The sequence below is a fragment of the Miniopterus natalensis genome, chromosome 7 (genome assembly GCF_054644295.1).
Source record: "Miniopterus natalensis isolate mMinNat1 chromosome 7, mMinNat1.hap1, whole genome shotgun sequence".
In the NCBI taxonomy this organism is placed as follows: Eukaryota; Metazoa; Chordata; class Mammalia; order Chiroptera; family Miniopteridae; genus Miniopterus; species Miniopterus natalensis.
The window spans coordinates 63,411,604-63,428,838 of NC_142087.1; the positions used below are offsets into that span (position 1 = coordinate 63,411,604).

At 35.2% G+C, this 17,235-nt stretch overlaps 1 protein-coding gene across 5 annotated transcripts in view; it reads left to right on the top strand.

Moving 5' to 3' along the window:
* Nucleotides 1–17,235, top strand: part of SMAD4 (SMAD family member 4) — a 47,107-nt gene that overhangs the window by 9,261 nt on the left and 20,611 nt on the right. For all 5 annotated transcript variants that reach the window (XR_015714833.1, XR_015714832.1, XM_087819100.1 and 2 more), the window contains exons 2-5: nucleotides 8,277–8,655; nucleotides 9,703–9,877; nucleotides 10,299–10,328; nucleotides 14,906–15,118. Coding sequence is in view for 3 of the 5 variants with exons in the window: in XM_087819100.1 (XP_087675226.1) it covers nucleotides 8,407–8,655; nucleotides 9,703–9,877; nucleotides 10,299–10,328; nucleotides 14,906–15,118 (667 nt within the window). In the remaining 2 variants the exon portion in view is untranslated. The remainder of the gene's footprint in view (nucleotides 1–8,276; nucleotides 8,656–9,702; nucleotides 9,878–10,298; nucleotides 10,329–14,905; nucleotides 15,119–17,235) is intronic.

Here is a 17,235-nt window from a genome sequence, read left to right on the forward strand (position 1 = left end):
TAAACCTTCACATCTTTTTTTTTCTTGCTTGTAAGCCTATGATTAGAATTTCGTCCTAGTGATATTTCACCAGGTCAGACTTTATTTTATTAACTTAAGCACTTTGCTCAAATATTTCTGTATTAATAGTTTATTGATCATTAATCAAAATACCTGTAACTTCTAGAAAATATACTTGAATGTGTATTCACTATATATTATAGCCAATAATTAAAAGTAAATAGACATCTGAGAAATAAAAACACAGCAACACTCATTAACAAGTTTATGAACTCTATGATAGCCCTTCAGGCCAGCAGTCAGCCTATTTATTATTTTTTAAAAATCCTTACTTGAGGATATTTTTTTCATTGCTTTTCAGAGAGAGTGGAAGGGAGAGAAACATCGATGTGAGACACATTGATTGGTTGCCTCCTGCTGGCGCCTGATTGGGGCTGGGGGTGGATCCTGCAACCAAGGTACCCACACCCTTGGTCAGAATTGAACCTGGGACCTTTTAGTCCATGGGCTGATACTCTAACCACTGAGCCAAACCGGCCAGGGCCAGCCTTTTTATTTTTGGAGTAACTTAATTATCTTGATTATCCATGGAGTTGCTGTTAGACCTATGGTCAACATCAGGTGACAGCTTATGATTGAAACAAGGCTAGAGACAAAACCCAGTAGGTAGATGAAAAAGAAGAAACCTTTGTCCTTTTTACTGACTTTCTACCTCCCATTACTGCTGCCACCATGGGACTGGTTTGTTCTATTACAGTGACTTTATCTAATACCTGTGTGTTAGAGACTTACAGATAGGCTTCTCTACTGAGCTCTTTAATTAGCATACTTAACCTTTTAAATCTTATCCTGTCATTCAATTTATCTAGGAAATGGGTCATCTTTTGACTGTCCCTTCTTTTCATCCCTTATACTTAGTTGATGAAAATATCTAGTCTGTTCTACCTAGAAATATTTCATCGGCTCCCCCTTTGTTTTCATTGCCCATACCTCTAATCTAGGCCCTATCCTCTGATTACTGTCTCCTAACTAGTTTTCTGTTTTGCTTTCCAAAGCTATTCTCCCTCTCAATATCATTTTCTTTCTAATGGATATCTAATGCTATTATTTTTCCCCCCCTTTCCTATCATGAACCTATCTAGACAAAACATCTGTACTCTTATCTCTCTGCTTTTCCCTATGATTTCCCTTCAGCCTGGCAAATTCTTATTCACATGTGGTAGTCATTGGTACTATTCCACCACTAATCTGCTGGTTCTCTTCTGGCACAAAGTAATATTGCACTTCTCTTACTTCCTCTCCAAACTTGAAATTAGGCATGGTCCGGGGTTTTTCAGCCTTGGCACTATTGACATTTTGGGCTGGATAAATTTTTGTTGTGAGGGGCTCTCCTGTGTATTGTAGGATGTTTGGCAGCAGCCCTGGCCTTTACCCACTAGATGCCAGTAGTGTTCTGCCTCCCACTTCCCCATTCCAGCTGTGAAAATAAAAAATGTCTTTAGACGTTGCCAAATGTACTCAGAGGGATAAAGTTGCTCTGGTTGAGAACCACTAACATGGCCATATGACTTTGGCCAATCAAATGTGAGCAGAAGGGATGGTCTGCCTTTAAAAGACAGTACATGAGTTATCCTATCTCTTCCCCTGCTATTTAAGGACATATGTAGAGATGGAGTCTTTGTTAGCCTAATCCCAGAGAGATAACAATGAGTAGTGCTCCCAGTTTATGCAGAAAATACACCTGTAATTTAAGCTGCTGATATTTTTGGGGTTGGTTGTCACTGCAACATAGCGTAGCCTAGCCTGACTGATATATCATGCTAAGATTTAGTTTACCTGTGGAGAAATGCTTTCTCATTTATAGTCCCAAATCACTTTAACATCTACCTCTTTTAGCATCTATTACTTAGTATAATATATTTGGATCTTTTGTATCAGTGGTTCTCAATGGAATAAGTACTGCTCCTTAAGGGATATTGTGGAAATTATTGGGATGAGCTTTGGTGGATAGGGGTCAGGGATGCCATCCTGCAATGCGAGGGACTTTGAAGAATTATCTTTCACCCCACAACACTTCCCAGTGCCCCAGAAATTCATGTAGGAGGAAACACATAATTGGCCTAGAAACCAACTCCATCTTAATATGTGCTCAGATTTTTCAGAAATGAAGTTTCTCTTAATTCAGTTTCTTAATTGAAGTTGTTTTGTGTGGAACTTTATCAGGAGTTCACCATTTTGGAAAATCCATGTCACCAGCTGCAGTGCCATTGTGCTTTTTGAGTTGCCAAAACAACATACCTGTATTGGAAGGTTTGAAGTTGTAGTTGTCATATTTATGACAATTTTACATATAAGTGCAAGCATCTATCATTTTTATTATATTTTCTAAATTTGTTGATATTTTGGAGCATTTTTATTAAAATTCATACTTTATTATATATTAACCTTTTTCTCCTTTATATAACAATTAGGACATTGTTTAAAAAAAATTTAAATATCTGTAAGTAGGTTAGAATTGTTTCAAGATACCTAACGGTGATATAAATTATTTGTTACAAAATGAGATGTTGGTCTGATAGAGTTGAGAACCACTTTCTGACTGTGTGCTGCTTGTTTTGTGTCTGTAGTGATTTGCACATAGTAGGTAGATATAGTGTTTGTTGGATTGGTCAATTTGTGGTTCCAGATTGCTTTTATGTACACTGTTGCATTTGATTACCATAGCAGGTCTGTAAAATTGGCAAGGCATGTATTGTTCCCATTTTATAGATGAGAGAATTGAAAGAGATGTTAACTTGCTTCAGTCATGCTGCTAGAGCTTTAATTGGAACATGTAATTTTATTTATACAAGTTTAGTGCCCTTGTCTACTATCATTACATACCACTCTTAAAAAATTTACAGTGTAGAGCTATTGAGTGTAGGAAAACATCTGTACAACCCTGCTGATATTATTTTTTTATACAAAGAACTTTTTAATAATGTTTTAGGCACTTGTGGTCATGGGAATACAACAAAGAAGCACATGTGGAAAAGCTCTGTTTAAGAAAGCAAAGATATTTTCATTAGTTTTTAAAGACGTGCAATTAAAACAGTTTCTGAGATATCATTAGGCCCAAAGATAGCTTACATTTTAGAAATGATAAAATCTGGTGAAATATGGTGAAATAGTTATACTCAAACACTTTAATTACATTATAAATTGGTACAAATCTTTTGGAATGTAATGTCAGAAAATGAGTTCAACAACAAAGTATTTGCAGTCTTCAAAATTTGTTGCAAGGAAATGCCACAGAATAAAAAGCTATAGTCAATCCACAGACTTTTACCTGGTATATGTCAGGAACTGCATGGTGCTGGTAATTTATTTATTTTTAAATATATCTTTATTGATTTCAGAGAGAGGTAGGAAGAGGGAGAAAGAGAGATAGAAACATCAGTGATGAGAGAGTCATTGATCCGCTGCCTCCTGCACGCCCCCCACTGGGGATCGAGCCCTCAACCCAGGCATGTGCCCTGACTAGGAATCAGACCATGATTTCCTGGATCATAGGTTGATGCTCAATCACTGAGCCACGCCGGCTGGGCGGTGCTGGCAGTTTTTAAGATGAAGTTTTGCTGTATTCTTGAACTTCTAGATTTGTGACAACAGAGTATGAGACAAATACATAATCAACTGGCTGTAATACAATGTGTTGTTTTAATTGGGGTGTAATTTTAATTTGAGGGAAGGATCAAGTACCATACAGGGATCATACATTAAACACACCAGGGAAGTAATTCTTTTCTAGGATTAGTGTGAGAGGAGATAGTATGTGAGGGTATGGTCTTGGAAAAACTAAGATCTTTAAACGGCACTTGAAGGATGTCTAGGACTTACCAAGTGGATAAAATGGGACTGAATCTTTTACACAAAAGAAATAGCATGAGAAAGAATCTGAAAGCACATACAGAAATGCATTCATTGATAATGAGGAGCCCGTACATGTCCTAGGAATTGGGTATATAATGATGAATAAGACAAATACAGTTGCTGCCCCTAGAGCTTTCAGTCTAGAAATTAAAATTGTTATGAGTTGGCATTCAGAGATTTCAAACTGGTGGTATTCTTGGGCCAGATTTGAGTTTGAAGGTGTATTTTATTTGGCATACACAGTGGTTTCTCTCCCTCTTTTTTTCTCCCTTTCCCCACAAATAAATTGCCAATATTTAAAAATGAGATTTCACATACAAATGGACATTGAAGATCTGGCAGCATGAGCTAACATTCTGAAATGTCACTTCCACCTGAAGTGCGTAGTAGCTACCCATTTAGGTGAGCATGCACTTGTACTTCTATCCATACTTTTCTTTCCACCTGGTGCATTTTATTCATTTATAAAATTTGCTTGGTTTCTATATGTCTTTGAGTTGTGAGGCCTTGGATAAGTAGTTTACTTCAGCCCCTGCCCTCCTAAATTTTCTTTGACAAGTTTTTAATAGGAGAAAGTGCAGAAAAATGTATAATGTGTTTTAGGAAAATATCTTTTTTAAACAATGAAAATAAACATTTTAGTATTCAGATAATAACTGCATTTTACTGAACCTTATGTGCTAGGTACTTTATGCTATAGATTTACTCATTTGAGCTCTATATATTCTCCTTTTATTCCAGATTCAGAAATTAAATTAATTTTTCCAACTACTTAGTGTGTGCGCTAGGATTCTAGTCCAGATCTCTGATTCCAAAACCCCCCATGTAGGTAATCTTTGGTTGTCTGGAAAGTATGCCTTCCAACATATGTTTATTGAATGTATGCACATGCTAAGTATTCAAAGATATAAAAAAAACTTCTGTGCATGGGGCTTATAATTAGTTGAGGAGACAGGAATTTATTTAAAACAGATAATAATGGGGAACACATGTTAAATACCAAGTGATTGATATAAATTCTAAGGATGCCGCAAACTGCAACAGTGCCAGGGAGAATAGAAAGGAGGAGACTGATAGAAATGCCTAAGGAAAAGACTCATGTAACTTTGTGAGAGAGTGTGGAGATAGTGAGAGAGAGGTAGGTCAAAGATGATTTACCAAGCTTTCAAATGTTGGATAACTGAATGGAATTAATGCTTTAGAAATAAAGGTCATCAGAAGAGGAACAGGTTTTAGATAGACTAATGAGTTAGTTTTATTTATTTGGTGGGGGGGGCCAGATTTGTAAATATTTAAGTAAACAGCAAAGGAAGGTAAAAGCAAAATAAGCATAGAATGCAACAATATCAACAAAGAAAAACAACCCAGCATACAAAGTATAGCCTCCACTCCTGCTTTGTCATTTATTCTTAGACTGATGGCCTTTTCTTATTCCACGTGGGAACTTGAGGTCAGATAAGTTACTTCAGTTTTGTACATATTGAATTAATACTTATTTTCTATATTTTAATTTGTTTTGAAAATAATCACTCTGGCCGGTGTGGCTCAGTTGGTTGAGCGTTATCCCATGCACTCAGAGGTTGTTGGTTCCATTCCAGGTCAGGGCACATACCCAGGTTAGGGCTCCATCCCCAGTAGGGGGCATGCAGGAGGTAGTCAACCAGATCATGGTTCTCTCTCATGTATGTTTCTCTCTCTCTCTTCCTCTTGCTCTCTAAAAATCAGTTTAAAAAAAGTAGAAAAACAGTTGACCCTTTTACAATTGCTTTTACAGGTAAGATCTTTTGAGGAATTCAGTGGTGTGTTTTTGGGGGTTTTTTCATCCTCACCCAAGGATATGGTTTCTTAACTTTTTTTTAAAACCCATGAACCAGGAGGTCATGATTCGATTCCCGGTCAGGGCACATGCCTGGGTAGTGGGCTCAGTCCCCCAGGAGGGGGCGTACAGGAGGCAGCCGATCAATAATTCTCTCTCATCAGTGATGTTTCTGTCTCTCTCCCTCTCCTTTCCTCTCTCTGAAATTACAAAAAAGAGAGATAGAAACATTGACAAGAGAGAAACATAGATCAACTGCCTCCTGCATACCCCCTACTGGGGATTGAGCTCACAATCTGGGCATGTGCCCTGACTGGGAATTGAACTGGTGACCTCCTGGTGTGTGGGACGACACTCAACCAACTGAGCCACACCAGCCAGACCGAGGATATGTTTTTATTGATTTTTAGAGAGAGGGGGAGGAGGTAGAGAGAGAGAAAGAAAGAAACATTGATGGGTTGCTTCCCTTACATGTCCCAACCAGGATTGAACCTGCAACCTAAGTATGTGCCCTGACCAGGAATCAAACCCGCAATCTTTTGATGTACCAGCCGGCACTCTATCCAACTGAGCCATCTGGCCAGGGCTTAGTGGTCTTTTAAAAAAAAACAACCTTATTGAGATATAATTCATATACTGTAAAATTCACCCTTTAAAGTGTACACATCAATGGTTTTCACTATAGTGAGAGAGGTGTTTATCACAGCTATCAACTGTAGAACATTTTCTTTTTTTTTTATAATCTTCACCAGAGGATATTTTTTCCATTGCTTTTCAAAGAGAGTGGAAAGGAGAGAGAGAAACACATCGATGTGAGAGAGAGATATACATCGATTGGTTGTCTCCCACACACCCCCCCCCCCCGACGGGCCAGGGATTGAGTCTGCAACCCTGAGGTATGTGCTCTTGGTCAGAATCGAACCCAGGACCCTTCAGTCCATGGGCTGATGCTGTAAACCACTGAGCCAAACCAGCCAGGGCTAGAACATTTTCATTACCCCCAAAAGATACTCCATACATACCCATTAGTCACTCCTCATTCCTCTTCTTCCTGCTAGCCTCTGGCAACCACTAATCTTTTTTGTTTTTATGGATTTGCCTATTCTAAATATTTCATATAAATGGGATTATATAATATGTGACCATTTGTGACTGGCTTTTTTCACTTAACATGTTTTCCAGGTTCATCCATGTTGTAACATGTATCAGTACTTAATTCTTTTTTATGACTGAATAATACTACATTGTATGGATATACTCGTTCATTTATCAGTTGATGGACATTTGGGTTGTATTTACTTTTCGGCTATTATGAATGATGCTGCTATGAACATTTATGCACAAGTTTTTGTGTGGACATAGATTTTCAGTAATCTTGGGTGGAATTGCTGGGTCATAGGGTAATTCTGTGTTTAACGTTTTGAGGAATTGTCAGACAACTTTCCAAAAGTGGCTGCACCATTTTGCAATCCCACTAGCAATGTAAGGGTTTGATTTTCTCCACTCCCTTGCCAATACTTAACTGTATATCCTTTTTTAAAAAAATATTGAATTTATTGGGGTGATATTGGTTAATAAAATTATATAGGTTTCAAGTGTATGGTTCTATAATACAGCATCTGTATAATGTATTATGTGTTCATCACCTAAAGGCATGTTTTCTTTCATCACCATTTATCCCCCTTTACCCTCTTTTACTTCCCCTTATTCCACTTTCCCTCTGGTAATCACCATGCTGTTGTCTGTGTCCATGAGTTTTTTTTGTGGGGTTTTTTTTGCTTAATCCCTTCACCTTTTCCACCCAGCCCCACTCCCCTCTGACAGCGTATCAGCCTGTTTTCTGTATCTATTAGTCTGTTTCTATTTTGTTTGTTTTGTTCATTAGATTCTCCGTATGAGTGAAATCATATGGTGTTTGTCTTTCTGTATATCCTTTTGATTTATCCAACCTAGTGGGTGTGAAGTGGCATCTCCTTGTGGTTTTGATTTGCATTTCCCTAATGACTAATGATGCTGAGCATTTTTCATGTGCTTTATGGCCATGGTTTGTAGAAATGAGTTTTAGAATCCTTTGCCCGTTGAAAAGTTATTTATCTTTTTATTGTTGCCAGTAGTCTCTTTTAACAAAGATGAGTGTTATTAACTGATAAACGGAATTTTTACTAGGTGACAGTGAATTTTTCATTTGTATTAGTGATAGACTGTTAGGTTTAACTAGTTATTTATTAAGAATATTTTAAAGTGCTGGTCTTCATAAGTATTCCTTTTTAAAAGTCTGAAGATTTTACTTTAGGGTGACTAATACAGTCAACAAGGCTTGATTGAGCATGCCCTCTATAATAATGAGAAGGCCTAACTTTAATATTTTTGGAATGTCAAAAACAGCAACATTTTAATTAAGTCATTTAAAAATCTAAGCACTAAATTTTAATTATGTGCATTGAATCTTTGAGTTAACTGGAGCAATTCCATCTTTTCCCAAGTAATTGAATCTACCTTGTAAAATGTGTTCTAATATCTGTCTTTTTTTTTTTTTTTTTTTTTTAAGGTTATCCTGAATACCACATGTTTAACAGTTTTCCTTGTGACGTTAGCCAGTGTTTTTCACTGCCTCCAAAAGATCAAAATTGCTCTGGAAATTGGAGACCCACTTGATTTAAAAGAAATAACTTTAACAGATGGACAATATGTCTATAACGAATACACCAACAAGTAATGATGCCTGTCTGAGCATTGTACATAGTTTGATGTGCCATAGACAAGGTGGAGAGAGTGAAACATTTGCAAAAAGAGCAATTGAAAGTTTGGTAAAGAAGCTGAAGGAGAAAAAAGATGAATTGGATTCTTTAATAACCGCCATTACTACAAATGGAGCTCATCCTAGCAAATGTGTTACCATACAGAGAACATTGGATGGAAGGCTTCAGGTTGGTCTTGTACTAGAGTTTTTGTATGTCTTTTGTAGTGGCAGATTAAAAAAGAAACTCTTGTTTCCTCTTAAGTTTCTTTGGGATAATTTAATTTTTGCTTCATCTCTTTAGATATTATACATCCTGTACCAATACTCATTATGGGAATATATGGAAGAATAAGTATTCCATATAATAAAGACATGTTTTGAAAATTGTTTAATGTTCTGACTAAAAAGTTGAATGTAGAAAATTTGGAACATAAAAATAAAAGAAGAAAGCCCACACCCTTACCACTTTGGTATTTGACCTTGTAGCTTTTTTTTCCTTTTGGTATTATATGCACTTTTCTTTTTTTTAATACTCACCCAAGGATGTTTTTTCCATTGCTTTTCAGAGAGCATGGAAGGGGGAGAGAGAGAAAGAGAGAGAGAAACATCCATGTGAGTTGCCTCCCACAGGCAGAATCTAACCTGAGACCCTTCAGTCAGCAGGTTGATGCTCTGGCCACTGAGCCAAACCGGCTAGGGCTATATGCACATTTTTAAAATGTGAGTTATACTTGTTTTCTTAATAATTTAGAAATCTTATACTGTATTTTTGGTACTTTTATATAAAAAGCAATCTAGAAGAATTCAAGCATAGCTTTAAAACTTGAGTTAAAAAGCTTATATTTGACAAATTTTCATTTTAACTGGTCACATTTTTTGTGTAGAACTACATAATACATCTCTTGTGCTTAATATTTTTAAAGAAACATGTAAAGATCTCATGTTGTTAGATTTAAAATTTTTATTTCTAGATTCTAGGCATAATTTCTACAACAAACTCATGCTTTTTTTACATTTTTAAAACCCGAGCACAGGCCGTGAAATCATACCTAAGTTCACTGCTTTGTGACCATGGCCAAGTAAGTTATTTTGAGCTTTAGTTTTCTCATTTATGAAAGAGAAATTAAAATACTGACTTTATAGGATTGTAAGGATTAAATGAGAACATATATAAAGTGTGTTGTATAATGTGTGATGCATAACTGATGCTGAATAAGTGGTTGTTTTTTCCTAGGTGGCTGGTCGGAAAGGATTTCCTCATGTGATCTATGCCCGTCTCTGGAGGTGGCCTGATCTTCACAAAAATGAACTAAAACATGTTAAATATTGTCAGTATGCATTTGACTTAAAATGTGATAGTGTCTGTGTGAATCCATATCACTATGAACGAGTTGTATCACCTGGAATTGGTAAGTGGACTTTGCTTTTATCCTTAGAAGCACAAAGGGAAAAGATTGCAATAATGTTTTAATTTTTTTAAGTTAAATTATAAATTTGGAGGTGGCCCAGGACTTCAACTAAGGTTAAAGAACCAGACATTTTTAATGAAATATAAATATTTCAATTTTGGAACAAACTTGTATTTTGATTGCTAAAACTAAATAATTGGTATTTTGCCCATTTAGAATATTGTTTTTGAAAAATAAGATGGAAAGCATGACAGAGTTGAATATTTCATGTATTGTCAGATAGCATTTATTCTTGAATTAAAATGGTTCATGAAGTTTTGACTCTGGCTTATATTTACATTCTGTAATTTTAAATATAATGGAAAATATTTCCATGATAATGATTAATGTTTCATTTTCTTTTCCCCTTTTAAAAATTAAGATCTCTCAGGATTAACACTGCAGAGTAATGGTAGGTAATCTGTTTCTTGTAACTTTGTTTTTTTTTTATTCTGTCTCCTCTATTTTTTATTTACTTAGAAATTGTGGATACTGGTAACATTTAAATGAAAAAAGCTTGCTGCCTTGGAAATGTAGATTTTGGAGGGGTGCATGCATCAGCATTTAAAGCTGGATTTAAATAAGTTGTTGGCTCTTTTATTTGAACTGCTGTTTATGAACTAAAGTCAAAAAATATGGTAGGGAAACAAAACATACAAAGGAAGAAAATTTTTTGAATCAGTTAAAACTGGTTATTTTGGAAGAAAATCTCATTCTCACAGAGCTAGTTTAAATGGGTATAAATACCTGTAATGTTTGGTAATTTGGAATCATGTATAACTTTTTTTTTTTTTAATATATCTTTATTGATTTGAGAGAGAGGAAAGGAGAGGGAGAGAGAGAGATAGAAACATCAATGATGACAGAGTCATTGATTGAGCCCGCAATCCGGGCATGTGCCCTGACCGGGAATCGAACCCTGATTGCCTGGATCCTAGGTCGACGCTCAACCGCTGAGCTACGCCTGGCCGGGCATGTATAACATTTAAAAAAAAATAGTATTCTAATTTTTCTTCATTTCAGCCTAACTTGTTTTTATGAATGATAGGTAATTTTAATTAAGAATGATTTAAAACTACATATATTAATATTTTTTCAGTCTTGTTACATTTTGAGTAAATTAAGCAAGGACATTCTAAAGTATATGCTGGTCACAGATGATCTAGTCCTGTTTTAAAAAGGAAAAAGTTTTTTGAGGTGGGGAAATGCAACAAATATGTGTGTGTTTTGTTTTTTAGTATAATATTTGAGAAAGATCTGTTAAAACTTTAGCTCTGTTACTTAGAACATGTTAATAAACTCAAAATTGTAAGAACTGATTAATTTGCAGAGAAACTCTGATGAAGAGCCACTATCACTTTAAAAAGTTATGCCATTGTTCTGGAGGGAAATTAGTGGCTCAGCACCTCTTCTGTTGCAGAATCTTAGAGGTGGGTCAGAAATATTTTCTGACTTTAAACAAAATTTAGGTAGACCATGAAAGCCCGCTTGTTTTTATTCTCCACTTTTCTTTCATGCCACTAGTAGTAGTAGAAGACTCTGGTGCCTTTTGGTACTTGTTAATGGTTAGTAGGTTTTTTAAAACAATGGGTTGGTAGTGGAAGCTGTTGTGGTCTGGGAAGGGTAGCTTTAAGATTGGTTAAAGCCCTGTCACCACAGATATTGATACCATGTCACTTCCCATCTTCACCATTCTCCATCCATGTTTTTGGAGAATTAAAGCATTTAGCTCAGGTGGTGTTAGGGGTTGGGAGATTGTAGTGATAATTATATTAGAATCTCCCTACGGTGGTGGTTGTGAGGAGATCCAGTTCTGAAAACTCATTACACTCCTTCCCTATCCTAAAATACTGCTGTTGTTGAGTACCTGTTATTGATGGGATTGTTTGGGTTACTAGCCTGTTTTTAGTGACTCTAGGGCTGTCTTCAGCCTTGTAGATCCCCCTACTGGTGGGTATGTAAAAGCTGACTTGAAAGGTTTATTTCCTCAAAAAACAGGTTTTTCTCACAGCTCCTTCTAAATTTGGTCAAAGAAATAATACAAGACCAGGTAACTAAAAGTTAAGAAAATGGGTTCATTCCTTCACTTTTGAGTTAGGCTCATGGTGGTAGTCATATCCAGCCTGTATCATCTCTTCTATGAAACTTTCCATGACCACATCTACCTATGTATTCATTTTAACAAATATTTAATGAGCATGTATTGCCTGGTACTGTGTTAGGTTTTAGGGGACAACAGGATAAATAAGGTATGTTTTCTCCACTTAGGGAGCTCATAGTCTAATTGAGGAAATAAAAGGTAAATAAGATAGTGACAGTACCATCAGACAAGTACATGACCTACCTGCTGGTGGTGATAAAGAGCACAGACCTGTGATGAGTACAGTGGCTTCAGCTTTTCTGTTTCCTGCACATTCCTTACCCCTCATTGAACATTTTACTATAACTGTGTACATGTATGACCGCTCTGAAAATATGGTTAAATTATCATAGCTAACACTAAGTACTCATTTTGTATCAGGTACTAAGGTAAATGATTTATAAGTATCGTGTCATCATTCTCATAATAACCCTAAATGGTAGGTGGCATTATCCACACTTTATCAAAAATAAAGAGACTGGTGCCAGGAGAGGTTAAGGAACTGCCCAAGATTAGACAGCTAGGAGGAGCTCACTATTAGATATTTAAACAATAGAAAAATTTTAAAAGATTGTAAGCTCCACGAGGGCAGAGATCTTTCTTTTGTTTATTGGTACTTCCCAAGTGCTAGAACAGTACCTGGAACATAGGTGCTCAATAAATATTTTTTTAGCGAATGAATTTGTTGAATGCTAGTCCATAAAGAGAAATATTTAATAGTTTGGTGTCTGTTTTTCTAGACTTTAAAAATATATACTATATGTTTTTTTAATTTTATTTTTTTGAATAGGCAATACATGGTCCATAAATCAAAATACTATAAAAAGGTATACAGTGAAAAGAAGTGCTCCCACCCCTGCCCCCATTCCCCCCTACCTCAGGTAATCACTTTTATTAGTTTCTGGTGTTTCCTTCTAGGGTTTCTTTATGCAAAAATACATGTACTACTTCCCTCCTTTATTACACAAAAAGCATATTGTGTACTTTTCTGGACCTTGCTTTTTTTACTTATCCTATATGATTTTTTAAACATGCATATGATCATAGTTTACAACAGTGTTTTGTAATCTTTTTTCTCTTGGCAAAAACATATTGCAGACCTCTATCATTGATGCCAACAGTTTTACCCAAGAAACATATGTTTTAAGTTACTTGATTTAGAGACCTGTAGACTGGTGTAAGTCCCAAACTTACATTTGGAAAAGTTTAGCCAGCATATTAGGTAGGAAAAACTTATGAGGCATGCATCTTTAAAATCAGAATTTAGTTGTTACGATTGCACATTAAGCCAAAGAGTCAACTGAAAAGCAGAAGCAATGAGTATCAGTTTGACCAGTTATATCCTCAGATCAATAGCTTTCTCCTTATCTATTAACAATACCAGTATCTTGGTAAAAATATCCTAGTCACTTTAACAGCAGAAAATCCCTAAAATGTCTAGGAATTAAATAGAGATGTCCTCATCTAGATGAAGAAAATCACAGAACTTTGTTGAAGAGTGTAATTTGGAAAATAGATTGAATAAATACAGCCATACCCACTTTTTGTCCCAAAGAATTTTTTCTTTGTATTTTTGTAATTTGGCCAACATTAGTGATGAGTGGTTGGGTTCAGTTTTTTTTGCTGATACATAGTGATGTACTAAGTATCCTTCTGGTTATCTTTCTGTTTTTGTAGAATTTTCTAAAGAGAAACTCTTTGGTGTAAAATTTATGTGTCTTAAAAGTATCAATGTCTTTATGACTTTAGATTCACGAAAAGCCTTTAAAAGATTGTACATAGAAATTTGAATAATGGATTATTCTTACTGCATTGAAATATTCTCAGTTTAATGAAAAAATAGCCATGCAACTAATTGGTATTTATGTGTAAGGTTTTTTTCAAAGATTGACACAGGGAAAGATAAGGAGTGCTATATGCTGATTCTTAATGGAAAAGAGAGTATCTTTGTGGACTATGAATTAACTGCTCTACAAAGAGAACCTAGTATTAAAGTTCAATGGATAGTAAAATTCTGGGGTAAGTTTTCAGAAGCAGGAAAGGGTTATTTGCTGAAGATTAAAAACCCCAAAACAATAGCCCAAAAACACATGGAGAGTCTGGGTAGAGAACAATTGACATTATAAATGCACTTTCAGTTTTCTTTTTTCCTCACAACAAACCCTGTTTCCTGATTTGTTCAAGGAAAGGTATTATATTGTATCATAGTCTAGCTTTCCTTGTTAACATGTAACCACATAGGTGAAAGATGTTGATTATTAAATTTTTCACCAGCATAAGGAAATTGCAGTTTGATTTAGCAGTTAGGATTTTTCTGTCTGGTTCTGACTCTTTAGGGACATTCCGTATACCTCACTTTCAAAAACTATGTTACTTAATAATTCTAGATCCTGGAATGGATAGCTATCAGATCCTACTCATACTTCTACAGTGTGTGAAATTAGCAAAAAGATATAGCTCAGTACTCAATCTCAATTTGGTCTTATCTGGATAAATATTTTCCCCAGCCATTTGGTTTTCGCCCACCTCATGTTATGTATTTAAGGTGATTATTATTTCTAGGTTAATCAAGAAACTAAGGACTTCCTCTTCAGGACCTTTGCTGGAAGTTGTTGGAATATAGTCTAGCTTCAGATTTCAAGGAGTCAGTCAAATTGATTGATAACTTATACCTGATGCCACTACCTCTAAATAAACAGGTTTTGCTAAAGTAATATGCTGTTAAAATATTGTAAATAAATTCTGCATTAGTTACTTACACTATTGTTGATTTTAGTTGGTGCTATAAGATTTTTTTTCTGGGAATAGAAGCTTATAAGATTTTAAAATATGCTTAATTTTCTATATAGCTCCACCAAGTATGTTGGTGAAGGATGAATATGTTCATGACTTTGAGGGACAGCCATCGTTATCCACTGAAGGGCATTCAATTCAAACCATCCAACATCCACCAAGTAATCGTGCATCGACCGAGACATACAGCACCCCAGCTCTGTTAGCTCCATCTGAGTCTAATGCTACCAACACCACCAACTTTCCCAACATTCCTGTGGCTTCCACAAGTGAGTTGTAGAATCATGTAGTCAGCAAGTTGAATTTTTCTGTCAAATATTTCTATATAGTCACTTGGAGGAAAACTCTAAGTAATAATTAAAAGTACTGTGGTATCTTTCATTGGTAAACAAGTATTAAATAGGTTTTTGGGTTCGTCCTGGAAAAAATTGTTTGTAGTTTAAACATTTTTATGTTGATGTATAGTCACTTGGAATTTAAGTAATGACTGATTATAATATTGATTTAAATTAATGGTCTGATTTGTACTTCATCTATTACATGCAGATGTAAGAAGCCTCTTGAGCTTTCAGATACTTTTTAGAGAAATAGTTAAGGAGTTAACAAGTAGTTTTAAACCAACATGTTTATAAAAGTCTGTGTTAATGGAATTGGGAGTTCTCCTTTAATCAGTGTTTTTCTTTTGATTTATCTGGCAGACTATTACTTTATAATAGTCATCTCAGTCTCCCATTGTGCAAACTTAGAAGAAGGGATCTTGACAAGCTAATATCCCTCAAGATAAACGTTAAGTATTTTAGTCAATTTTGAAATAAAGCTAAATTCAACATAGCTAACCCTGTGTTCTTTTCAAATGGAAGTCTGTTTCCAAAAGGTTTTTTTCTGTAATAGAGGTACCACTTTCTCTGCCACAGGGCTGTTAAGTTCAGTTTTTCTTGGGGCCTAATCAAGGCAATAATGACCTGATTCTGTTACTACTGTTATTTATTTTTACAGTCACCAAAGGTTGATAATTTGCTGCTTGGAGTAGCTTTTTAAAATTAATCACAGAGCAGGTTCTTGACATGTATATGTTGTTATTTGCACCTGGTTGCTAAGGAAATTGTATCTAAGCCCACATCAGCACTAGATGTTGATAGATCTGGATTGATACTTAATTTTTTTATTTTTTTTGGATTGAAACTTTTTTAGCTGCTACCAAGGGAGCATTCTATTTAATGTCAGATTAGATTCAATATACATATTTGACCTTTGGAAGAAATAGAGGACTGGTTTATATAATTGAGTTTTTGAGTAAAGCATACCAACTTTCCCCGTTTAATTCACTTCACCTCTTCAAAGCAATATCTTTTGGATTTGCTGCATGAGACAGCCTTACCATAGAGACTTAGATATAGCCTCTATGTGAAAATATGTGAGAGTAGTCTCATATAATCTAAGTGGACCATATTGGTTAAGCACATATTTGAGAACCTGGACCCTTAACCACTTGGTACTTCTGTTATCTGTCTACTTTTTATTTACCAATTTGGGAATATACTTGACAAAGAGAGTAGGTAGTGATGGAGAATTAACGAAGTCACATTACAGCATAGATTAGTGCTAGAGCACAGCTGCTTCATCTCTGTTGATAGTATCTGGAGGTTGAAATTGCATGCCTTTGTTGATGCCTGCTAAAGTGACTTCATTTTAACTGTCCTGTTCCATGGGGCTGAGTTCTATGAAGACTAGAAAAAGTGATATGAATGAAATGCAGGTACTTTTGTCTTGGTATTTTTTGGATATATTTTCATAATTGAGTAGTAATTACTTTAGGTTTTAGAATTTGTTGCAAAATTTATTTTCCATTAGATCTCAAAAAGTGTATTGATGAAATTAAAAGAAAGAAAAGAAATTGGTCTAAAATAGAGGAATTGGAAGACTATTTTACATGAGCTGATTTAGTCGTATTGTTTAATTTCATCTTGTGTACTTGGAATTGTGTAATGGAAATATTCAGTATAGATAACTGCAGTGGGTTACTTTACAGTTTATGTCTTTTGGCACCTGAATGTCTTCAGGGTTTCTTTACAAATATTTATAAATTAAAATCATAAGATAACTTGCAAAAACTTTTGAGGGTGGGATGAGTTGGAAGGGAAATTACTAAAAAGATTGTCTTTAAAAATAAATTTGTGGAGTATTGAAATATTCTCTTTAGCTTTTAATTTTATAATCTTAAGGAAATGTGATTTGTAGGGAGGAGAAAAATGTTCCTTTTCCTTGATACTTGGAGCAGTGGTCATTTGCTCTCTTCTGATTATGCTCATATTTAGATAAGAAAAAATTGAGGTGATGCCAGTGACAAATAACAATTATGAAATTTCAGTGCTTTACAAATGAGACA